Source organism: Trichomycterus rosablanca, chromosome 20 (assembly GCF_030014385.1).
Source record: "Trichomycterus rosablanca isolate fTriRos1 chromosome 20, fTriRos1.hap1, whole genome shotgun sequence".
Lineage (NCBI taxonomy): Eukaryota > Metazoa > Chordata > Actinopteri > Siluriformes > Trichomycteridae > Trichomycterus > Trichomycterus rosablanca.
In genome coordinates this window covers 16,811,388-16,838,350 of record NC_086007.1, presented here as the reverse complement: position 1 = coordinate 16,838,350, position 26,963 = coordinate 16,811,388, and the positions used below count along the sequence as shown (strand labels likewise).

The following is a 26,963-nucleotide window of genomic DNA, read 5'->3' as shown; positions in this document are numbered from 1 at the left end:
CTTTCCTTCACACATATACAAGTCACTATGCCATGGGTACTGATATATCTGAGATGATCTCAGGACCAGAGAACTCAGCAAGTCTGCACTGAATTGATATATGGCTTTCTCTTTGCATAGTAAAGTTTTAGCATAGTTATTTCTTGAGGCAGCAGCAGATTGTGTTAAGTGAAAATGGTTTTCTGAAGTACTCACATGCCCATGTACCTATATTTACCTATATTTAGTGGGCTGTGGGCTCAGCCCACTACTGTACACACTGATGACCTACGACTGCAGAGTTCACTACAACCTCGTAGTCAAGTTCGCGGATGACACAGTGGTATACAGGAAGGAGGTGGAGGACCTAACATGGTGGTGCAGCGACAACAACCTCATCCTCAATGTTCAGAAAACCAAGGAGATGGTTGTGGATTTCCGTAGGACTGGTACAACCCCTCCTCCTCTACTCATTGATGGATTAGCTGTGGAGATGGTCCCCTCTGTCAAGTACCTCGGGGTACACCTGACCGACACGCTCACCTGGCGTACCAACACCACAGCTGTCATAAAGAAGGCCAACCAATGTCGGTATTTCCTGTCTTACATTTACATTTACATTTTCAGCATTTAGCAGACGCTCTTATCCAGAGCGACTTACAGAAGTGCTTCCATAGTGAACATTTCATTCCTTAAGTTTAGATAGACAACAGTCGAAGAACACAACTTTGCTAAAACCTGTTAGAACCAAAGTGCCTTTTTTTTTTTTTTTTTTTTTAAATGGAAAAGATTGGAATAAAGTGTTAGTAAATAAGTACAAATCAGCCTAAGTGTTTAGTGAAAAGGTGTGTTTTTAATCGTTTTTTAAAGACAGCAAGAGACTCAGCTGTTCGAACAGACAGAGGAAGTTCGTTCCACCATTTGGGCGCTAGAACAGAGAACAGCCTTGATGCTTGTCTTCCTTTAGTCCTGGATGGAGGCTCAAGTCGAGCTAGACTAGAGCAGGGCTCTAGACTAACTTTTTGCACTGGTTGCACTGGTGCGCCTAACTTTTTTTCTTAGGTGCACCAGCACAAAAGTTAGGTGCACCCTAATTTTCAACTGCATCGCATTTAACACCTTAGTTTTACAGGTTCACTTGTTTTTTCGCTGTCCATATAGGCAATATTGACTTGTAAATGATTAAATAACAGTCTGGTCAACATGGCCTCGTTTGTTGATGTTTGTTGCTGTCTGCCGCTGAAAGGCAGTGGGGAGAGGGGACCCATGGGCAGTGCATTTACTGCGACATGTAATGTGTTTTATAGATGCATTGTGCTTTTCATCCTTTCAATTCAAAATGTATTAGAACCAGTCACAAATACAATTTTGACGGCCATGGTTTTCCCATGCTCTTTACAGTTAATTATAGTATTATAATCTCATTATAGTACACTATTATAAAAATTATAACAATAATAATAGAGTATATCTATTCATGTATGTATGTATGTATGTATATATATATATATATATATATATACAGTGTATCACAGAAGTGAGTACACCCCTCACATTTCTGCAGATATTTAAGTATATCTTTTCATGGGACAACACTGACAAAATGACACTTTGACACAATGAAAAGTAGTCTGTGTGCAGCTTATATAACAGTGTAAATTTATTCTTCCCTCAAAATAACTCAATATACAGCCATTAATGTCTAAACCACCGGCAACAAAAGTGAGTACACCCCTAAGAGACTACACCCCTAAATGTCCAAATTGAGCACTGCTTGTCATTTTCCCTCCAAAATGTCATGTGATTTGTTAGTGTTACTAGGTCTCAGGTGTGCATAGGGAGCAGGTGTGTTCAATTTAGTAGTACAGCTCTCACACTCTCTCATACTGGTCACTGAAAGTTCCAACATGGCACCTCATGGCAAAGAACTCTCTGAGGATCTTAAAAGACGAATTGTTGCGCTACATGAAGATGGCCAAGGCTTCAAGAAGATTGCCAACACCCTGAAACTGAGCTGCAGCACAGTGGCCAAGATCATCCAGCGTTTTAAAAGAGCAGGGTCCACTCAGAACAGACCTCGCGTTGGTCGTCCAAAGAAGCTGAGTGCACGTGCTCAGCGTCACATCCAACTGCTGTCTTTGAAAGATAGGCGCAGGAGTGCTGTCAGCATTGCTGCAGAGATTGAAAAGGTGGGGGGTCAGCCTGTCAGTGCTCAGACCATACGCCGCACACTACATCAAATTGGTCTGCATGGCTGTCACCCCAGAAGGAAGCCTCTTCTGAAGTCTCTACACAAGAAAGCCCTCAAACAGTTTGCTGAAGACATGTCAACAAAGGACATGGATTACTGGAACCATGTCCTATGGTCTGATGAGACCAAGATTAATTTGTTTGGTTCAGATGGTCTCAAGCATGTGTGGCGGCAATCAGGTGAGGAGTACAAAGATAAGTGTGTCATGCCTACAGTCAAGCATGGTGGTGGGAATGCCATGGTCTGGGGCTGCATGAGTGCAGCAGGTGTTGGGGAGTTACATTTCATTGAGGGACACATGAACTCCAATATGTACTGTGAAATACTGAAGCAGAGCATGATCCCCTCCCTCCGGAATCTGGGTCGCAGGGCAGTGTTCCAGCATGATAATGACCCCAAACACACCTCTAAGACGACCACTGCTTTATTGAAGAGGCTGAGGGTAAAGGTGATGGACTGGCCAAGCATGTCTCCAGACCTAAACCCAATAGAACATCTTTGGGGCATCCTCAAGCGGAAGGTGGAGGAGCGCAAAGTCTCGAATATCCGCCAGCTCCGTGATGTCATCATGGAGGAGTGGAAAAGCATTCCAGTGGCAACCTGTGAAGCTCTGGTAAACTCCATGCCCAGGAGAGTTAAGGCAGTTCTGGGAAATAATGGTGGCCACACAAAATATTGACACTTCAGCAACTTTCACTAAGGGGTGTACTCACTTTTGTTGCCGGTGGTTTAGACATTAATGGCTGTATATTGAGTTATTTTGAGGGAAGAATAAATTTACACTGTTATATAAGCTGCACACAGACTACTTTTCATTGTGTCAAAGTGTCATTTTGTCAGTGTTGTCCCATGAAAAGATATACTTAAATATCTGCAGAAATGTGAGGGGTGTGTATCACAAAAGTGAGTACACCCCTCACATTTCTGCAGATATTTAAGTATATCTTTTCATGGGACAACACTGACAAAATGACACTTTGACACAATGAAAAGTAGTCTGTGTGCAGCTTATATAACAGTGTAAATTTATTCTTCCCTCAAAATAACTCAATATACAGCCATTAATGTCTAAACCACCGGCAACAAAATTGAGTACACCCCTAAGAGACTACACCCCTAAATGTCCAAATTGAGCACTGCTTGTAATTTTCCCTCCAAAATGTCATGTGATTTGTTAGTGTTACTAGGTCTCAGGTGTGCATAGGGAGCAGGTGTGTTCAATTTAGTAGTACAGCTCTCACACTCTCTCATACTGGTCACTGAAAGTTCCAACATGGCACCTCATGGCAAAGAACTCTCTGAGGATCTCAAAAGACGAATTGTTGCGCTACATGAAGATGGCCAAGGCTACAAGAAGATTGCCAACACCCTGAAACTGAGCTGCAGCACAGTGGACAAGATCATCCAGCGTTTTAAAAGAGCAGGGTCCACTCAGAACAGACCTCGCGTTGGTCGTCCAAAGAAGCAGAGTGCACGTGCTCAGCGTCACATCCAACTGCTGTTTTTGAAAGATAGGCGCAGGAGTGCTGTCAGCATTGCTGCAGAGATTGAAAAGGTGGGGGGTCAGCCGGTCAGTGCTCAGACCATACGCCGCACACTACATCAAATTGGTCTGCATGGCTGTCACCCCAGAAGGAAGCCTCTTCTGAAGTCTCTACACAAGAAAGCCCGCAAACAGTTTGCTGAAGACATGTCAACAAAGGACATGGATTACTGGAACCATGTCCTATGGTCTGATGAGACCAAGATTAATTTGTTTGGTTCAGATGGTCTCAAGCATGTGTGGCGGCAATCAGGTGAGGAGTACAAAGATAAGTGTGTCATGCCTACAGTCAAGCATGGTGGTGGGAATGCCATGGTCTGGGGCTGCATGAGTGCAGCAGGTGTTGGGGAGTTACATTTCATTGAGGGACACATGAACTCCAATATGTACTGTGAAATACTAAGCAGAGCATGATCCCCTCCCTCCGGAAACTGGGTCGCAGGGCAGTGTTCCAGCATGATAATGACCCCAAACACACCTCTAAGACGACCACTGCTTTATTGAAGAGGCTGAGGGTAAAGGTGATGGACTGGTCAAGCATGTCTCCAGACCTAAACCCAATAGAACATCTTTGGGGCATCCTCAAGCGGAAGGTGGAGGAGCACAAAGTCTCGAATATCCGCCAGCTCCGTGATGTCGTCATGGAGGAGTGGAAAAGCATTCCAGTGGCAACCTGTGAAGCTCTGGTAAACTCCATGCCCAGGAGAGTTAAGGCAGTTCTGGGAAATAATGGTGGCCACACAAAATATTGACACTTCAGGAACTTTCACTAAGGGGTGTACTCACTTTTGTTGCCGGTGGTTTAGACATTAATGGCTGTATATTGAGTTATTTTGAGGGAAGAATAAATTTACACTGTTATATAAGCTGCACACAGACTACTTTTCATTGTGTCAAAGTGTCATTTTGTCAGTGTTGTCCCATGAAAAGATATACTTAAATATCTGCAGAAATGTGAGGGGTGTACTCACTTTTGTGATACACTGTATATATATATATATATATATATATATATATATATATATATAGATAGATATAGATATATATATAATTTTTTTTTTTTTTTTTTTTTTGTGTGTGTGTATGGGGCTCTAGTGTTAGAGTGTAATCTTAAATAAAGTGCATTATATTATCGGCTTTACTGGAGCTTTTACACAGATTCCCAAAATCGATTGCGGTGCACTCACTGTGTATTTTGATTACATGTATTCTAACACTTCACTGTCTTTTAGTTATTTTTATATTTTACTTAACGAAAATATTATTGTGTTTTTACTTTCGCTATCGTCGCACTTAACCGCTAGCATTAGCCTATTGCTACTAGAGGGTCGGCTCACCACTGTTACGGGTCTCTTGCTGTGTGGTGATGAATGTGTGGGAATAAAAGCACACGACAAGGTAGACTTCACTGTAACGGTTTAGTCAGGACTTCAGTAAGCGTTACAACACTTTAAACTGCCTAGCTCCAGAAACCGAACTTTTATACTTTGGCCGTCCGGCGAGTCTCATATACAAAACTAAACTAACTGAACGTCCGGTGCTGCATTCTGATTGGTTGAGCTGAATGTCGCTCACATATCACCGATACAATATTGTCCCGCTCTTCACTGTCTCTGATTGGTTTAGACCATGATATGGGCCTGATGTGTGTCTGTTGTTGAACCACGGGAAAACTTTCAGAGTAGCGGAGACTTTTTTCCCCTTGAACTGCTGGTCGCACCGGTGCGACCTGAGATTTTTTTTTGTCGCACCATTGAGAAATTAGGTCGCATGTGCGACCAAATTGGTCGCACTCTAGAGCCCTGCTAGAGGCTCGGAGGTTGCGTGGTACAGAGCGGGGTTTGATTAGACCCCGAAGGTAGCTTGGGGCTGGTCCATTTTTGGCTTTGTAGGCGAGCGTCAGTGTTTTAAACTGAATGCGTGCAGCTACAGGAAGCCAGTGAAGAGAACGTAGCAGTGGGGTGATGTGGCAGTGTTTAGGTTGGTTAAAGACCAGACGGGCAGCTGCATTTTGAATGAGCTGTAAGGGTTTAATAGTGGCCATGGGAGCTTCTGCCAGGAGGGAGTTGCAGTAGTCCAACCGAGAGATTACAAGTGATTGCACCAGAATCTGGGTAGCTTCTCTGGAGAGAAATGGCCGAATCTTCCTGATGTTGTACAGGAGGAACCGGCACGATCTCGTCATGTTGGCTATATAAGGAGAGAAGGTCAGCTGGTTATCCAGGACAACACCAAGACTTCTTACCTTATCAGATGGTCTAATCTGGAAGTCATCCAGAGAAATGACTAGGTCCTGGGTTGGAGACAGATCTCCAGGAATGAGCAACATCTCTGTCTTGCTGGGATTAAGTTTTAGATGATGAGCTGACATCCATTGTGAGATATCTCGCAGACATGCTGCGATGCGAGCTGAGACTTGCGTGTCTGAAGAAGGAAATGACAGAACAAGCTGAGTGTCATCTGCATAGGAGTGGTAGGAGAAGCCATGGGAGGCTATGACCTTACCCAGAGAGCGGGTGTAGATAGAGAAGAGAAGTGGGCCAAGTACAGAGCCCTGAGGAACACCGGTTGAGAGAGTGCATGGGGTAGATATGGATCCCCTCCATGACACTTGGTAGGAGCGCCCTTCCAGGTAGGAGGCCATCCATTGCCATGCTGAACCTGTTACTCCAAGGTTGGAGAGAGTGGTCAGGAGAATGCCGTGATTCACTGTGTCGAAGGCTGCAGAAAGGTCAAGAAGAATAAGAACAGATGACAGTTTGGCTGCTTTGGCTGCATGAAGCTTCTCAGTAACAGCTACAAGAGCTGTTTCTGTAGAATGTGCTGCCTTGAAGCCAGACTGGTACGGATCGTGGAGATCATTCTGAGTAAGAAAGGCAGATAGTTGGTTATAGACAGCACGTTCAAGAATTTTGGATAGAAAAGAGAGGAGTGAGACAGGTCTGTAGTTGTTAATGTCTATAGTGTCTAGTGTAGGTTTCTTAAGAAGGGGAATGACCTGAGCCTTCTTAAAAGCAGTAGGGACAACACCTGATGTCAGGGAGTTGTTGATGATGGGTGTGATGAAGGGGATTAGGTCCTGCGAGAGGTCTTTGAGGATGGTGGATGGTATAGGGTCAAGTGTGCATGTAGTGGGATTGCTGGATGAGAGGAGCTGTGTAACCTCATCCATGGTGAGTGGGGTGAAGCTGGTGAGTGTGTTGGTGGGTTGAGGGTCAGTTGAAAGTGGGTCAGTCGGAGACAAGGATTGATTGATTTTGTCAATCTTGTCCTGGAAGAATGTTGCAAAGTCAGTAGCAGTGAGAGAGGCAGAAGGGGGGGGAGGAGGAGGGTTCAGAAGAGAGGAAAAGATAGCATGAAGCTTACGTGGGTCAGCAGCAGATTGTTCAAGCTTGGCTTTGTAAAAAGATGTTTTTGCAGCAGTCACATCAGATGAGAACCTGGACAGCAGATCGTGGTAGGAGTGGAGATCAACATCAAGCTTAGATTTCCTCCACTTTCTCTCAGCTGCCCTCAATTCTCTTCTGTTGCTGAGCAATGCGTCTGAAAGCCAAGGAGCAGGGTGAGAAGGTTTTCCTCGTTTGAGGGTAGGAGGACAGAGCTGATCGAGGGATGTTGAAAGAGAAGAAAGTAGAGTATTAGTTGCAGAGTTAAGTGGAAGGGTAGCAAGAGTGTCAGGGTTAGGTAGTGAAGTTAGGATGGTGGAGATCAACAGGGAGGAAGATAAAGAGTGAAGATTGGGGCGTGTTGTAAGGGTGAAAGTGTGGTTGGAGGTAGGAAGAGTTGGGAGACAGAGAGAGAAGGACACAAAGTGATGGTCAGAGAGGTGCAGTGGGGTGACAGTGAGGTCCAGAACAGAAGCTGGACGGCTGAAGACCAGGTCCAGAAGATTGCCTCCTTTGTGTGTCGGAGGGCTGTGATTAAAGAGGAGGTCGAAAGATGAAAGAAGAGGAAGAAGACAGGAGGACTGAAGTGAAGGGAGATTAAAGTCACCAAGAACAGTCAGAGGAGTACCATCTGAAGGGAAGAAACTCAGAAGAACATCCAGCTCTCCTATGAAGTCTCCCAGTGCGCCAGGTGGTCTGTAAATAACAATGACATTAAGAGTAATCGGAAAAGTAACAGTAATAGCATGAAATTCAAAAGATGAAATGTTAAGGTGAGAAACATTCACAGTAGTGAATTGCCATTTCTTGGTCAGGAGCAAACCTGTACCACCACCCCTGCCAGATCCTCTCGGTGTATGAGAGAAGGTGTAGGCAGAGGATAAGGCTGCTGGTGTTGCTGAGTTCTCGGTGGTGATCCACGTCTCAGTCAGTGCCAGGAAGTCAAGGCTGTGAGAAAGTGCATAAGCTGAGATGAAGTCAGCTTTTTGGACGGCTGATTGACAATTCCAGACCCCACCTACCACCACTGTTTGAGACTGTTGCAACAGTTGGGGGTAGATGAGGTTGCTGGTGTTGCTGTTTCTATAATGTGCCCTCTGATGTCTGCAGGGTCTGTGAGATATAAGCACAGGAATGTTTGAGTAGCACATGCTGAGAAAAGTAGATAGTTTAGACAATGTCAGAGACTGATAGTACTTACCCAAGTTAGTTTAGATTAGTAGTAAAAAAGATAGATAGGTTAAACAATTCAGACAGATATTAAAACCTAGTGATAGAGAAGACCAGGAGCTTTAATTTTATACTAAGCTTAGCCCTGCCCCTCAATTCACACCTAGGCCTCTAACAACAGGCCTAACAACAGTCACCTGAAACCACTTTAACCAATCAGCAGAACACAGATTAATGCAGCCACAGTTAAGCAAGTTAATAATCAAAGTTGCAGAGATAAATTCTAAGACAAGTTATTCTAAAACAAGTTACAGCAAATAATATACTTTAACCAATAGCCTACCTCACCCAGGAATACCAATGATCACAAAGTTACAAGCACTGTCTTCACACAGACATCCTCAGGTCATTCTACAGCTGTGTGGTGGAGAACACCCTGACCACCTGCCTCACTGTGTGGTATGCTGGCTGCACTGTGGCAGAGAAGAAGGCGCTGCAGAGAGTGGTAAAGTCTGCACAGAGGACCATCAGATGCAGCCTACCACCCATCAGGGACATATACACAACCAGGTGTAAGGAAAGAGCCACCTGCACCTGGAAGGAGGCTGCGCTGCATCCAAGCAAAAACAACAACACTGAAAAACAGCTTCTTTCCGAATGCAGTCAGACTGCTGAACTGTTCCACCCCTCATACAACTATGCACCAATCACTTTAAACACCTGTGATCTGGTGCTGCCATTTTCTGCTGCTATACTTTGCAATTACGCACTTTAGATTCACATAAAGCTGCTGTAGTTCTTGTGCAATACTTGCAAATTTAAATATTTAAAATACTTTATCTTAGTTATTTCTTCCAGTTTTTTAAGTCTAAAGTTTTATTTTATACTTAACATAGTTATTGTTATTTAAATTTTATTAAGTTACACACACCGAGACCTAAGTAACTGCATTTTGTTCTAATCATGTACATGGTTTTGAATGACAATAAAGCTGAGTCTGAGTCTGAATAGCATGAGAGTTTCTCATGCAACGACTTCTGAAGGCTCAAAGGTAATGCAGTGGTTTCACAGTATCATGTATGGCAGATGGCAGTTGCCAATTCAAATATGTATTGCAGATAAGTACTTTTATAAATCAAAAGCTTTGTTTTAATCTGTAATGCTTAAATACAAAAACATTTTAGGGGAAATTATACTTTTTACAGATGGGTGGCATGGTGGCTTGATGAGTAGCACTGTTGCCTAAAAAGAAGAAGATCCTTGGTTCAATTCCCAGGTGGAGTGGTCCATGTACATGAAAGGAAGACACCTGGGTCTATAAGGGCACACAATTTGAACTGCATTGTCAAGGCAAAAAGCAAGGTATGAATTTCAAGGAACAATTTGTGGATCTCTGCAATCAATTTATAGCATGGTATAGATCAGGTCATAGATATAAAACAAAATATAAGGTTTTAAGTGTTCCCACACTGGCCTAATTGATTTTGAAATTAATTTGATTTTATTTGAATTGATTTGAAGCTTAGCACAACCCTGAAGTTGGCTGCCCAGTCAAATTGGACATCTGGGCCTTGAAAGACCTTGGTAAGGGAGGTATGATGGAATGACACAATCACTCTAAAAGATCTCCAAATGTCCTTTGCAGAGATGTGAAAACCTGTTGAGCAGACAACTATTCTGAAGCACTCTATATGGCAGAGCAGCAAGACAGAAGCAAACCTTGAGGAAAAGGTGTGCAGCCTGCTTGGAGTTTTCTAAATGTCATGTAAATGACACTATGTCTTGCAAATAACAGGCACTGCACATTACCTGGCAAATATCATCACTACAGTGAAACATAGTATTGGTGGAAGATAGATTTATAGATTGACAGGCAAAATGGCTATTATATCCATTCCAAATCAAATCCACAACACAAGGTGTTGCAAAAAATATGCAAAAAGTCACACTTTCTGAATTTAATGTATTTGAAGCCACACTTGTAAAATACCTAAAATAAAATCGATATAAAGTTTTTTTCGTATTAATGCTGTTTATGTGTCACTGATAGTTTTATAGCAGTCATGCTTGCGTTTACATGTTGCATGCTTCTTAAAACATAAATACACAACAAAAAATTGTTTACATTAAATTAAACTATCAGTAAGATTTGTCTAAGTATAAACAAACTAGCATATGTCTACTTATTTCAAACATTTTAAAAATATATTAATGTCATGCTTTAATTAAATGATTGCAAGTTCACTTTTATCATACTTTTCAAAAATTATATAAAGATTAAAAATGATATATACTTTAAATAAATACATTAGCATGAAGTATACTTTTAGTTAAAATTAAGTTTCATTTAATTTAATATACTTTTCAAATTTCAATTTAAAATACTTGTTTTAAAATAGATGGTTGGTATGTATTGCCGCTCAGGTGGCGCAGAATGAGTGAGTTAAAATATAAATTTCAAGTGTTTTTTTCTAATGACTAGAGGTTACAATAATGCTAAGCAGTTTATTTAACATACCTAATTAAAGCAGATTTAAAAAACATGTAAAAACATTAATTTACACAACATGCTGGTATAAATCTCAAAATGTCTAAAGTCATATGAAAACAAAATGTTAACCTCTAAAGGTTTAAATTAATACACATGTGATTGTTACAGTGGCCGAGAAGTGCAAAAAAAATTTACATTTTAGAAAACAAAAAAAAAAAAAAAAAAAAACTAATTTACAACAAAAACAAATTTACAAAAGCTGAAACACTTTTACCAATGCCAAAACAAATTTACAAACGGCCGATCTGACGGAAAGGGTAGGTACAATACACAGGAAGTGCTTGTTGCTTACCTGCTGTCAATCAAACTGTTTCTCAGTGGTAAAGTGAACGGAGTTTGTGATGGTAACGCTAAACAATGTTTTGTCTATTTTGTGGAAATCATTTTATCCAGTTGATCCGCTTTTGTTTTTTCTTGTGGGAAGTTCTTAGATTGTTTGTGCAGACGTTTAGATGTCGCCTGTGCATCTCTATCTACCGTCCGCTCTTTTAAACATCTAAAGTATTCCCACAAGAAAAACAAAAATGGCCAAGTGGCTGAAATAATTAACACAAAATGGACAAAACATTGTTTATTAGGGACGGAACATTTGATACCGAGGCTTTGAAGCTTGTTTCACTTTTGTAACACTCGACTCAGTGTATCGGAGCTTGAATTAAACCAACAAGAATGTGCGGGACTGATTCAAAGCTTTGGTGCTGTCTTTTATGTCACTGACTATATAAGAGACAGTTGAACTAGAGTTACAACCCGTCCCGTAAAATACAGAATTGTTCTTTATTTGGAGACTAAACGCCGCGTTCTGTATTGAACTGATACTGGACGCGCTTTGTTCCGTATTTTTATCAATGGAAGAGAAATGCTGCACATTAGACTGAGAAAGGGCGATATGTATGAAACAGAAGGAAACTGCTGCTACCGTGGGAATTAGAAAGCGTTAGGTTATTATATTAAGTAGTATTCGTTTTAATTATTAGTAACGCGGTGTTTATCAGGTTTATCAGCAATACAACCTGTTTAATACACCGCTGTATGAGTGTGCAGAGTGCGTTGTTCTGCCTAAAATATGGTTCAGAATTATTATTATAAAGAATGAAAATAATAAATGTTAAACACTCTAAATAAAACATTTTGATAATGTTCTCATGACGGTGTAAGACCCGTTATATTTTTTATAGGTGCAATCCTAACCCCCCTTCCCCCGCTCAGGTATTTTCAGCACAATCAGGAAAAAGCTTTAAAAGCTTTAATGAGGCTTCATCTGCACATCACTATTTAGCGTTACCATCACAAACTCCGTTCAATTCACCCTTGCGAAACAGTTTGATTGACAGAAGGTAAGCAACAAGCACTTCCTGTGTATTGTACCTACCCTTTCCGTCTGATCGGCCGTTTGTACATTTGTTTCGGCATTGGTAAAAGTGTTTCATCTCTTGTAAATTTGTTTCGGCATTGGTAAAAGTGTTTCAGCTCTTGTAAATTTATTTTTGTTTTTGTTGTAAATTTGGTTTTTTTTTTTGTAATTTTGTTTTCTAAAATGTTAATTTGTTTTGCACTTCTCGGCCACCGTAGATATGTACTGTAGATTACGTGATAGAGCATAGATGGGTTAGATGTATTTTCAGTCTGCAGTTTTTAAACATGTTTATTTTTTAATGTAAATGCTCAAGTATGCTGCAAAATCTGTAATGTACAACCTTTACTATTTTGTTTACAATGGCTTGCAGTACATGTGGTTCATGATGTTGAGGATTGAAAGAGGATTAAAAGCTAAAACGGCTTGCCATACAGCACACCCTTACTACAACACATTCCACCATATACTGGTGCTGGTCATAAAATTAGAATATCATAAAAAAGTTGATTTATTTCAGTAATTCCATTCAAAAAGTGAAACTTGTATATTATATTCATTCATTACACATAGACTGATATATTTCAAATGTTTATTTCTTTTAATGTTGATGATTATAACTGACAACTAATGAAAACCCCAAATTCAGTATCTCAGAAAATTAGAATATTACTTAAGACCAATACAAAAAAAGGATTTTTAGAACTGTTGGCCAACTGAAAAAAATGTACATGAAAAGTATGAGCACATAGATCACTCAATACTTAGTTGGGGCTCCTTTTGCCTGGATTACTGCAGCAATGCGGCGTGGCATGGAGTCCATCAGTCTGTGGCACTGCTCAGGTGTTATGAGAGCCCAGGTTGCTCTGATATTGGCCTTCATTTCTGAATTGTTGGGTCTGGCGTATCACATCTTCCTCTTCACAATACCCCATAGATTTTCTATGGGGTTAAGGTCAGGCGAGTTTGCTGGCCAATTAAGAACAGGGATACCATGGTCCTTAAACCAGGTACTGGTAGCTTTGGCACTGTGTGCAGGTGCCAAGTCCTGTTGGAAAATGAAATCTGCATCTCCATAAAGTTGGTCAGCAGCAGGAAGCATGAAGTGCTCTAAAACTTCCTGGTAGACGGCTGCGTTTACCTTGGACCTCAGAAAACACAGTGGACCAACACCAGCAGATGACATGGCACTCCAAACCATCACTGACTGTGGAAACTTTACACTGGACCTCAAGCAACGTGGATTCTGTACCTCTCCTCTCTTCCTCCAGACTCTGGGACCTTGATTTCCAAAGGTAATGCAAAATTTACTTTCATCAGAGAACATAACTTTGGACCACTCAGCAGTCCTTTTTGTCTTTAGCCCAGGCGAGATGCTTCTGATGCTGTCTCTTGTTCAAGAGTGGCTTGACACAAGGAATGCGACAGCTGAAACCCATGTCTTGCATACGTCTGTGCGTGGTGGTTCTTGAAGCACTGACTCCAGCTGCAGTCCACTCTTTGTGAATCTCCCCCACATTTTTGAATGGGTTTTGTTTCACAATCCTCTCCAGGGTGCAGTTATCCCTATTGCTTGTACACTTTTTTCTACCACATCTTTTTCTTCCCTTCGCCTCTCTATTAATGTGCTTGGACACAGAGCTCTGTGAACAGCCAGCCTCTTTAGCAATGACCTTTTGTGTCTTGCCCTCCTTGTGCAAGGTGTCAATGGTCGTCTTTTGGACAACTGTCAAGTCAGCAGTCTTCCCCATGATTGTGTAGCCTACAGAACTAGACTGAGAGACCATTTAAAGGCCTTTGCAGGTGTTTTGAGTTAATTAGCTGATTAGAGTGTGGCACCAGGTGTCTTCAATATTGTACCTCGTCACAATATTCAAATTTTCTGAGATACTGAATTTGGGGTTTTCATTAGTTGTCAGTTATAATAATCAACATTAAAAGAAATAAACATTTGAAATATATCAGTCTGTGTGTAATGAATGAATATAATATATGTTTCACTTTTTGAATGGAATTACTGAAATAAATCAACTTTTTCATGATATTCTAATTTTATGACCAGCACCAGTATACGAACGTCATACCAACAGGAAAACGTGGTGGTGGTAGCTGCTTTGCTTCCACAGAACCTGGAACTATAATTAATGAAACCACTAATTCTGCTCTCTATCAGAAAATCCTGAAGGACAATATTCGTCCATCAGTGTGTGACCTATGGCTCAAGCACATATGGGTTATGTAGCAGGCAAATGATCCGCAGTATACAATAAAATCCACCTATGAAAAGCTCAGTAGAAACAGTTAGGGTGTTGGAGTGGTTATGTTCAAGTCCTTACCTGAATTTCATTGAGAGGTTGCGGCAAGACTTATAAAAAGAATTGTGTGACTCGTAGTGTGGGTGCAATTCAGCAATATTGATCTTTTATCTCCCGTGCCAGACGGTGCTGGCTTCTATTTAAATGCCCCTGCTGTGAGCGATTAACTAAATGTGAGTAGTCTATGTGATGTGCTGTAATAGGCGTGCACGCAGTTCAGGATATATTACCACATCGTGTCCATTTTTTTTCTGAATGACATCTGGATGACAGTCACAGGGAATTACACACTGGATCACTAATTTATTATCACACTTATTCACACCCACAAGGCAAAATTATAATTTATATTTTATAAACTTAAAACTTAAAGTTTCTTTTTACCTTAACAATAAAAATAAAATTCAGATGAGTCATTAACTTACCTCTTTAGCGTGTACTAGCACCAGAACCGCGAGGAACGAAATCTTGCACAGTGTAACGCGCTTGTACGCGGAGCCGCTCATTTTCCACAACAGTTCGATTCAGCTCATAGTTGCTGTATAACTAAGCAACGGTGCAATTTGGTTGGACGATACCTGCTTTGACAAGGTGGGGGCTAGTCTAGTTTTGCTGCGACTAGTGATGGGAATTTCGGCTCCTTTTAGAGAGCCGGTTCTTTTGGCTCGGCTCACTAAAAAGAGCCGGCTCTTTCGGCTCCCAAGTGGCTCCTTAGATTTTTTTGTTGCTTAAATTAATTTATTACCAAATTACATGTAAAATGAATTACTAATGTAAAAAAAAATTGTATCAAATGTTTATTATTTAAATTGCTTTATTTATATACTCAACATGGAACAGAGTTCTCCAACAATAAATTATAAAATACAAAAACAAAGACCCATCTCAATTAGACAAAAAGGTCTGATTGTGTATATTATTTGTACATTTGCATCTAGAGTGGGACGGTATGGTGGCTAAGTGGTTGGCACTGTCGCCTCACGGCAAGAAGGTCCTGGGTTCGATCCCCAGGTAAAGAGCCCGGGTCCTTTCTGTGTGGAGTTTCCCTCCTGTTCGTTTGCACGCTGTGTGTGTGTGTGTGTGTGTGTGTGTGTGTGTGTGTGTGTGTGTGTGTGTGTGTGTGTAACCCCGCCCCTCCTGCTCAGTGTAAACACACAAACGAATCAGGAGCCGGATCCCGACGTTCACTTTGAAGAGCCGGCTCTTAGAGCCGAATCGTTCGCGACCGACCCATCACTAGCTGCGACAGTTTCTGAAGTTTCATCATGTATATATTGTTTTGTAGAAGACATCACTTCTAAATGTGTGTATTCCGTGTTTATGTGAATTCACCGTGATGCTCAGAAACGCACATGGGTAAGGATTTATATTACTTTTTGTTCTAGTTCTGCAAATGTGATATTTTAATGTGTTTAATGACTTCAATACGCAGTTGTGCATCTAGAAACGTGAAGTGGCAGAAAGTTAATATCATTTAAAAGTATGTCTTATTTTTATCTTTCAAGAAAACTCATGGCTCATGGGCTTCAAGCGTATATGAACTTACATAGAGTTAATCTTCTTTTTCCTCTTTTTTTTTTGCCAGTGTCACTGTACACAACGTTTAGATTGTATTGTAAGTAATCCGCAGTCCATTAAGATAAAATGAATGAACGATCATGTAGAACCTGAAAAACCTGAAATCTACACTAAGACACTGCTTTGGACCCTAGATTACTGTAGATTAGTGACACCACTAAATATGTGAAAAGTAACGGGGTATTTATTTACAGTGCACATATGCATAACAGCCAAATATTTTTGTATAAATGTAACTTGCATTAAGCGTTGCTTCTTTTGGTTCTTATGACTGAATACCCAATTCTAATGTATTTAGTAAGGGATATCATTCACTGACATACAAAAATACAGTAAACAACAAATGTAAATTTGTGAAGCTCAAGCAATGCTATGGTATCCAGGCACATGGTATGGTATCCTGAGTGTTTATTACTGGTTGATATGGAATGTAATACAAAATATGGTATATGATTTTAGAGATAGGTGTTTCTGTCTTGAAAACAATGCGGGATTATCCAAAAGTCAATAGTTAAAAGAAGAAAATGGAAGAAAAGTACAAAATAACAATAATAGGCTGAAATAGCACTAGTAAAGGTAGACATAATTTTTACATCTAAGCAAAATAATACAAAAAAATAGAATATGCACTGTTAACTATTTAAAGGGTCTGAACAACAAAGTAAAACAAGTTACAAATACAAGCTTTCAAAGGAAAAAAGCCTATTAAGTACATAATGAGTTACTGCTTGTAATGTAGATGTGATTTAAATCTGTACACTTTAAGTTATTGTGTAGAGAAGAGTTTGTATTAAAGAGGGCTTGCTTTTTTCAGTGTTTATCAGTGCATTGTTTCTGTCAGATTGTTTCTGTCAGATTGCCTGTTACTTAGCAACAAGGGCGTAGATTACCTGCTTGATAATAGTAAATTAAATTATGTGATGTGAGCTAATAATGGATGACCTTAGTCTTTTTATTATAAAAAGAAGCTTTATATAATCAACCATTTGCATTTTAACATTCTGCATTTGCATTTGCATTTGCATTCTGCATCAGACACACTGTAATAGTAGAATAATGCAATACAATGCTTAATAGAGCCCAGTCAATCATTTTACACATCAATGAAAATAGGTGCATACACAATACTCTATACCCCTGAAAGTGGAAACAAACACCTCATCATATCTATTATATTTTTCATTTGTGTTATGCACCAGCAAAATATTTTGATGACTTAGAAAATTTGAATAATTACAACTGTGGTAGGGCTGGGCGATTTTGCCAAAAAAAAAAATCTCGATTATTTTAAAATTATAACTGATTGTCGATTACGATTTCGATTTTTTATTTTTTTTTTGTATAATGCAATTGAAATAAGACTTAAATTTCTTTTTTTGCATTGTAATTTAAAAGACTGCAGAAGTGCAAAAATAGTAACAGCACCACCTATAATTATCCTTGTAAGGGACTCAAACTTTATAACAATAACGATATCACAATAATTAAAACAAAATAGAAATCTAAATTATCTATATGCTTTATAAGAATAGCTCACAAACAACTCACTTTAAATATTGTGCAGCAGAACCACCTTACAAAAAGTTCTTTACAGGTTTCTTAAAAGGAACACAAGCCTGTACTGTGCTGTTTCCACCACTAAGTGAGTCTGTATCAGTATCTACATTGGGGGGCATCAAGTAATCACTCAGCTCAGCTTTTGTCCTCTTGTGATTGGGGGGTGGATGTAGGGGGCCAGTTCTGCTTCTAACAATATGGACTACAAATCCCAAGCTCTCACGGACTGTCACGTGACTGTCACGTGACTGTCACGTGACTGTCACATGTCCCGGTCAGCCAATCCTGATCGGGCTCACTGTCAGCGGTGTTTGATTCAGTGAATCTTAATTAAACTCTTCTGTTTGTGTCTCATTTTGCCGATCATGTTTGCGCTCTTTATTTCTAAATCTAACCGTTACCGTGTATAATCCTTGTTGTCTTCCGTTTACTGTTTTAGTTTATCCACTGGTTTTGGACTTTACCTGATTTTGTACACTGTTTTTGCCCTTTTGATATTAAACTTTCTCTGATTTATATTCCGCGGGCGTCCGGTCAGTTTCTGCCTCGTGACATGTTGGTATTTTAATTAAAATATAAAGTATGTAAACAATCGCGATTGTCACATTCTAACATCGGGTGAAAACGTTCATGCGAATTAACCGAATTAATCGTGAAAATCGCCCAGCCCTAAACTGTGGTAATAGAAGATGAAAAGTAATATTGTCATTTAACCACGGTAACTGTGTTATACTAAGCCTTTTTTATTTAATTAGATCTCTTTCAAAATATTACATTTAGGTGAAATAGTTCACCACAAGTTCACACGGAACTACAAAAGAAAGTTTTGTTTTTTTATCATGACTGTTTCAAACTATTGCATTTATAGTCCTAAAGCAATTTTGGACAGTGAATAAAGCAATTTGTTTAAGTAAAACAGAGGCAAGACTATGCGTTATGGACATTCATGTTAATGAATGCACCATGCGTGCCTTATATGTTTAGCATGTCTAAGTTAAATGAGCTCTGCAATTGCTTATTGAGAATGCACCAGGTCCCAAAAATCTTTTTAATGCAACAGTATTATTTTTTAATTTGGCACATTTTGGCTTTTCGACATGCACTCCATCTTTCTCTTTAAACAGAGGACTATGAGCACTAAAAGTTCCTTCTGAGCTTGTTATTTTAATTAACACTTTGTCTGACGTCTGCATCAGTTTTTGAAGTGTCATCTGGGTTAAGGGAGAGTGGTCAGTTTACTGTGTATGCCATGGAATAACTTAAATTGCTTAACAGCTGTTTGTATACAACCTTACAAAGTATTCTCTGGTATTCAGAATACCAGTACTCTACTAATCCGCTGTTTGCGGTCAGGTAAGACACTGTGGAGCATTGATGCTCAATGTTGCTCTCATTTAAAAAGGTTTAAAATCCATACGAGGAGAACTATGGCCCATGGTCTGCCACTAGGCTAATGGATTGCTATGATGACTGAAAAACTATGTCAGGATTGTTGAGATGGCACCTGTTGTGAGGCAGTGAATGCTTTTTTGGCCACTTACTGTAATCGTGTAACAGGTCCACCTGGTAGTCCATTTTTATTCTTGGTTTAGCTGCCACTGATTTTATGAAGTTTTTTTTTTCTTTGTACTTTCATCTATTTCATCTATTCTTTATACATAAGAATAGATAATCAAAAAAGTACCAGGTACCCCAGATATTCCATGTTTTTTCTGGTCAACTTCATTAAAAATGTTGAGAATGGGGCAATTTAGGGCTAATAATAAGGTAAAAATGTGATTTCAAACAGGTGATGTCAACAGGTGATTGTAATCCTGATTTGGTACAAAAGCAGTATCCACAAAAGGCTGAGTTAGTGAGCAGCAAAGATGGACAGTCTAGTTTGTAAACAGTCGGCGTGAGAAAATTATGTGAAAAATGTATCAATCAATCAATCAACCTTTATTTCAACTTGGAGATACATTGAGGGTGACCCTCATTTTCAATGCAGCCGAGAATTTACAATACACAGAAAATGAGGAACATAAAATAAAAACCAAATCAAAATTTAAAAATCTTAAGTCAAACAACAGAGGAAAAAAAGCAACTAATTAACATATAAAGAAAAATAATTAAAACTAAAAAGTAAAATGATTAAGATTTAGTAAAACAGTTACAGGCTGTCTGAAGGTGGTTAGAAATTAAAAGTTTAAAATGTATATCTGGGATGGACCCTTACACAGAGGAAATGTGTATTGTGGTCAAATGTATCAGTATTTTAGATGGAAGAATTGTTATCAGCAACAAGTCAAGAATCCAGGGTTTGTCATGGTATGAGGTATCAGTGCCCTTGCCAAACGTAATTTTTTACCTTTGCAATGGCAAAATTAATGCAGAAAAGCACATTGCAATTTTAGAGCAGTGCTGCTCTTTAATACAAGATCTTTTCCAGGGATATCCTAGCATTTTTCAACAAGGCAATGTAAAACCACATCCTGCACACATTACAAAGGCATGGCTGCGGAAGAAGAGGGCACCAGCATTGGACTGACCTTGCTGCTGTCTTGACCAGTTCCCAAAAGAGAAATTTAAAACAGAAAATGCCACAGCAACAACCCTGTACTGTTGCACCCATTGAAATGCATTTGCAGGAAGAATGGGCCAAAATAATAACTGAAACATTTCATTGCTTGATATCTTTGGTGCCAAAATGTTTACTGTCCCAACTTTTTTTGGAATGTGTTGCTGGCCTGGAATGCTGGAATGGAGATATATTAACAAATGAAATTATGTCGACCAGACAAAACATAAAACCTCATATATTCATACTGTCTGTAATGAAATAAAAGTCAAAGTATATGTTAGAAACACAGCAGGTTTTATTAGCATTTTTATATGCTGTCTTTTTCGTATTTAGGGTTGTACGTTCTCTTGGTGGTCATGCATTTAGCTGGGGCCTTATCATATATGCCTTTTCTATCTGCCTTTTCTGACTTTGGGGCAGCGTAGGCTTATGAACCTCTGGGGCGAACATCCGTCCTTTCTTTTCTGAGTGCTCTTCAGTGCTTGCCTAACTGTTTTTTTGCCTCTGTGCTTTTTAAAAAAAACAAACACAATGACAGTAAGTGGAGGGCTACAGTGAGCATAGCAACATTTACATTTCATTTACATTTTCAGCATTTAGCAGACGCTTTTATCCAAAGCGACTTACACAATGAGCTGAACACAATGAGCAATTGAGGGTTAAGGGCCTTGCTCAGGGACCCAACAGTGGCAACTTGGTGGTGGCGGGGCTTGAACCGGCAACCTTGTGTTTACTAGTCCAGTACCTTAACCACTGAGCTATCACTGGCTATACTCACCAGGCTCATTGCTAATTAATGGATCTGGAGTGCCAGGAAGAAGCATGAGAGAGACAGCCTGCAGAAGATTTTTTTTAATGTACTGTAAAAAGTGTGAAACAGCAGCCGCACAATTAAGTTTACCATTTTTCGAAAGCCCAAACAAAGACCAATTTTTAACAATTTAATATTGTTTTTCCTTTAGCTGATGTGTTTTTTGCTGTTTAGCTGTGGATTTTACTTTTACAATGCTTAATATCATACATAATGGTTGGCAGGAACATTGAGGACGACAAAACAATGTGAACACATTCAATTAAAAAGTGTAGTAAATTTAATGTATATTGTACATTTGATCACAGTCAGAATCGAGTTAAAAGCTCACATTCACTGAAATTGGAACACAAATGAAGTTTCAGTCTTGGTATGTGTTCTTTGTTTGTGACAAGTAATAAAATGTGAATTATGTTGATTCTCTCCTCAGAAGTGTCATTTAAGAGGTGAAAGGGCCGAACTACAGATTTGTCTCCACCGGTTAATGTCAAAGATCTGCAGATATTGGAGAACATCTATATTTAGAGCACGTGCAGAGTAGCAAGTGAGATGACATTACCGGCCATCCTTTCTCTCTGGTTAGATTTTATTTTCCTCATTTATTTTTAGTTTCCTCTTTTTTCCATCCTAGAGTTATCTGATTTTCTACTGCAATTCATTACTAGACTAGTTCCTATCCCCTCCAGCATGGATACAGTCAGCAGCAAGTTCTCATATACCATCTAACCTTTTCTTACTCAGATATAGCCATCTGAATCTGTTGGACACCCAACGACATCAGTAACACCGCTGAGATTCTAACTTAAAAGCTTCTGATGGTGGTGGGCTAGCCTGTTAGCCTCAGCCCCCACTTTCTTATATATAGGGATGAATATTCTAATTACCTGCAATCATAGTACTTGGTTACAACCAGACATACCATTAATATACAGTGTATCACAAAAGTGAGTACACCCCTCACATTTCTGCAGATATTTAAGTATATCTTTTCATGGGACAACACTGACAAAATGACACTTTGACACAATGAAAAGTAGTCTGTGTGCAGCTTATATAACAGTGTAAATTTATTCTTCCCTCAAAATAACTCAATATACAGCCATTAATGTCTAAACCACCGGCAACAAAAGTGAGTACACCCCTTAGTGAAAGTTCCTGAAGTGTCAATATTTTGTGTGGCCACCATTATTTCCCAGAACTGCCTTAACTCTCCTGGGCATGGAGTTTACCAGAGCTTCACAGGTTGCCACTGGAATGCTTTTCCACTCCTCCATGACGACATCACGGAGCTGGCGGATATTCGAGACTTTGCGCTCCTCCACCTTCCGCTTGAGGATGCCCCAAAGATGTTCTATTGGGTTTAGGTCTGGAGACATGCTTGGCCAGTCCATCACCTTTACCCTCAGCCTCTTCAGTAAAGCAGTGGTCGTCTTAGAGGTGTGTTTGGGGTCATTATCATGCTGGAACACTGCCCTGCGACCCAGTTTCCGGAGGGAGGGGATCATGCTCTGCTTCAGTATTTCACAGTACATATTGGAGTTCATGTGTCCCTCAATGAAATGTAACTCCACAACACCTGCTGCACTCATGCAGCCCCAGACCATGGCATTCCCACCACCATGCTTGACTGTAGGCATGACGCACTTATCTTTGTACTCCTCACCTGATTGCCGCCACACATGCTTGAGACCATCTGAACCAAACAAATTAATCTTGGTCTCATCAGACCATAGGACATGGTTCCAGTAATCCATGTCCTTTGTTGACATGTCTTCAGCAAACTGTTTGCAGGCTTTCTTGTGTAGAGACTTCAGAAGAGGCTTCCTTCTGGGGTGACAGCCATGCAGACCAATTTGATGTAGTGTGCGGCGTATGGTCTGAGCACTGACAGGCTGACCCCCCACCTTTTCAATCTCTGCAGCAATGCTGACAGCACTCCTGCACCTATCTTTCAAAGACAGCAGTTGGATGTGACGCTGAGCACGTGCACTCAGCTTCTTTGGACGACCAACGCGAGGTCTGTTCTGAGTGGACCCTGCTCTTTTAAAACGCTGGATGATCTTGGCCACTGTGCTGCAGCTCAGTTTCAGGGTGTTGGCAATCTTCTTGTAGCCTTGGCCATCTTCATGTAGCGCAACAATTCGTCTTTTAAGATCCTCAGAGAGTTCTTTGCCATGAGGTGCCATGTTGGAACTTTCAGTGACCAGTATGAGAGAGTGTGAGAGCTGTACTACTAAATTGAACACACCTGCTCCCTATGCACACCTGAGACCTAGTAACACTAACAAATCACATGACATTTTGGAGGGAAAATGACAAGCAGTGCTCAATTTGGACATTTAGGGGTGTAGTCTCTTAGGGGTGTACTCACTTTTGTTGCCGGTGGTTTAGACATTAATGGCTGTATATTGAGTTATTTTGAGGGAAGAGTAAATTTACACTGTTATATAAGCTGCACACAGACTACTTTTCATTGTGTCAAAGTGTCATTTTGTCAGTGTTGTCCCATGAAAAGATATACTTAAATATCTGCAGAAATGTGAGGGGTGTACTCACTTTTGTGATACACTGTAGCTTGCAGAATTAAATATAAATTTAAATTCCTTTGGAAAATAACACAAAATCTTGTATAATCCAATATTTAGTGTCATAGGTTTCACTAATGTTCTTTCACTATTAAGTAACAGCATTGTTTAATAGGCTAGTAAGATATTATTAGAAAATATTAAAGAAAGTGTTATTTAATGTTTCCTTTTACAATGTTTTTTGTATATACATTTCAAAATAAATACGTATTTAACATTAGAATTTCATTTAAATTCATAATATATATAAGGAATGAAATATTAGAATACTGTACTGACTGGGCGGCACGGGGGCTCGTGGGTAGCACTGTCGCCTCACAGGAAGAAGGTCCTGGGTTTGATCCCCTTTCTGTGCGGAGTTTGCATGTTCTCCTTGTGTCTGCATGGGTTTCCTCCAGGAGCTCCAGTTTCCTCCCACAGTCCAAAAAACATGCAGCCAGGTTCATTTGAGACACTTAAATTGCCCTATAGATGAATGGGTGTGTGTGTGTGTGTATGTGTGTCTGCCCTGAGATGGACTGGCGCCCCGTCCAGGGTGTTACTTTGTGCCTTGCGCCCATTGAAAAGCTGGGATAGGCTCCAGCACTCCCACCGGCGACCCTAATTGGATAAGCGGTTAAGAAAGTGAGTGAGTGAGTGTACTGACTGGTGTTTGTACATATGGGTCTTCTTTCACTTTCGTCTAAGTTGTAACATATTTTTTGTTGACATAATTTTCACTTATTCTCATGTTCTTTTAGGTGGCTCTTAATAGTGCATCTATCCAAACAGACAGTGCAAGGGGTAAGTGTTTAAAGTAAATACTAGATGATTCTAGAAAAGCTTGACATGCCAGTCATGTTTAGATACAGTAGTGTAAAAAAGTGATTGTCTCTATGAGAGGCCGTGTAGGCCATAATTCTGAGTTGAATTCGCTCACACACACCACCATACTCTCTCACACACACTATCATACTCTCTCTCACACACTATCATACTCTCTCACACACACCATCATACTCTCTCACACACACTATCATACTCTCTCACACACACATCATACTCTCTCACACACACTATCATACTCTCTCACATACACCACCATACTCTCTCACACACACCATCATACTCTCTCACACACACTATCATACTCTCTCACACACACCATCATACTCTCTCACACACACCATCATACTCTCTCACACACACCATCATACTCTCTCACACACACTATCATACTCTCTCACACACACCATCATACTCTCTCACACACACCATCATACTCTCTCACACACACCATCATACTCTCTCACACACACCACCATCATACTCTCTCACACACACTATCATACTCTCTCACACACACCATCATACTCTCAAACTCAAACTCAAAAGAAGCTTTATTGGCATGACAAATAAGGACATTCGTATTGCCAAAGCAAGTTACAGGGAAAAATAAAAATAAGAAAAAATAAAAATATACAGAACAGTTACATGTGCAAAAAATATTATAAAATAGAATAAAATATTAATAAAAACAAAAATAATAACAATAAAACTGTACTGAGAGTGCAGTGCTGGCACAACCTCTCCTCCCGGGGCAGCCAGGACCGGGTGTGTCGCCCCGTCTCCACGGCCAGGTCGTGTGCGCTCAGTCTGTACCTCGTCAGGGTGTTTCTTAATTTAGGGTTGGATACTGCGCTCAGATAATCTGCTGCACTGTAGTGTCTGTTTAGGGCCAAATAACACTGCATTTTACTTTGAGTTTTAGTTTCAGTTTCCCAATAATTCAGATATTTAGTTCGGAGTTTTTGTGTAATTTGGTTTATTCTAATTGGGTTTACAGATTTCTCCTGTTCCTGAGTCTTTATTGTGTTAGTGTGTGTTAGTGGTGTGTCGGCGTGTGTTATTACAGTGTCTGTGTGTGTTAGTGGTGTATCGGTGTGTGTTAGTGGTGTATCTGTGTGTGTTAGTGGTGTATGGGTGTAGTGACTCAGGACCAGTTGGATGAGGGGACTGGTATGTTTGCTCAGCTCTTGGTGTTTCAGGGCTTTATAATGATAAGATTGGGGGTCGCTCTCATTTAGATGGTTCCAGAAGTTGATTGCTCTTCTCTGTATGTTGATAATTAGTGGAAATCGGCCTAATTCTGCCCTGCACGCATTGTTCGTGGTGTGTCTATGCACCTTTAGGATGCTTTTACAGAACTCTGTGTGCAGGGTCTCTAATGGATGTTTGTCCCAATTATGGAATTGATGGTGTGTAAGCGAACCCCAAACTTCACTGCCATATAGAGCAATCGGTTCAATTATTGATTCAAAAATTTTAAGCCAAATTCTAATCGGAATTTCTACGAATGTTTGACGTTTTATGGCGTAGAAGGCCCTGCGAGCTTTTTCTCTCAGTTCATTTACTGCCGGATTAAAGTTTCCTGTGGAACTGATGTTTAGTCCAAGGTAAGTATAATCTTTAGTGTGCTCAATTTCATGGTGTCCTAATTTATATGTGTGTTTGGTTCCCTGAGATCTGGCTCTTTTCTGGAAGGTCATAATTTTGGTCTTTTTGAGGTTGACTGTCAGGGCCCAGGTCTGACAGTATTGCTGCAGCAGGTCCAGTTTGTGCTGGAGACCCTGAGCGCTGGGGGACAGCAGGACCAGATCATCTGCATACAGCAGGAGTTTAATCTCGGAGTCGTGTAGAGTGAGACCGGGCGTGGCTGAGTGCTCTAACATGGAGGCCAATTAATTAATATAGATGTTAAATAGAGTTGGACTTAAACAGCAGCCCTGTCTCACTCCACGCTCCTGAGAGATGCTCCTGAGAGAACATTGGCAGTGTTCTCTTACTGCCAATTCTTATTCCGCACTGGTTTTCTGTGTACATGGATTTAATAAGATCATATGTTTTACCCCCTACACCACTCTCTAACATTTTATAAAACAATCCTTCATGCCAAATGGAATCAAAAGCTTTTTTAAAATCAATAAAACATGCAAATATTTTAGAGTTATTTTGAACTACATATTTTTCGATCAGGGTGTGTAGGGTGTAAATATGATCGGTAGTGCGGTAATTTGGTAGAAAACCAATCTGACTTTTACTCAGGACGTTGTGTTTGGTAAGGAAGTGTAATAATCGTGAGTTAATTATACTACAGAATAACTTCCCCAGGTTACTGTTCACACAGATGCCCCGGTAATTATTAGGGTCGAATTTATCTCCACTTTTGTAGATGGGTGTTATGAGACCTTGATTCCAGATTTCAGGGAAGGAACCGACACTCAGAACCAGGTTAAAGACTTTTAACATTGCCAGGTGAAATTTGGAGCTGCTGTGTTTGA

The 26,963-nt window shown here is 40.1% G+C and overlaps 1 protein-coding gene and 1 long non-coding RNA gene across 2 annotated transcripts in view; one reads left to right on the top strand and one right to left on the bottom strand.

Annotated features, from left to right (window-relative positions):
* Positions 1-15,113, bottom strand: part of LOC134334911 (collagen alpha-3(IV) chain-like) — a 40,858-nt gene extending 25,745 nt beyond the window's left edge. Inside the window, exon 1 of the mRNA XM_063017376.1 lies at positions 14,975-15,113. Within this exon, the coding sequence (XP_062873446.1) occupies positions 14,975-15,055 (81 nt within the window). The 5' untranslated portion in view covers positions 15,056-15,113. The remainder of the gene's footprint in view (positions 1-14,974) is intronic.
* A 689-nt stretch (positions 15,114-15,802) lies between these two features.
* Positions 15,803-24,427, top strand: LOC134334440 (uncharacterized). Its single transcript, XR_010015491.1, has 3 exons — positions 15,803-15,905; positions 21,489-21,636; positions 24,384-24,427. It is a non-coding gene; the product is annotated as an uncharacterized LOC134334440 (long non-coding RNA).
* The last annotated feature ends 2,536 nt before the right edge of the window (positions 24,428-26,963 follow it).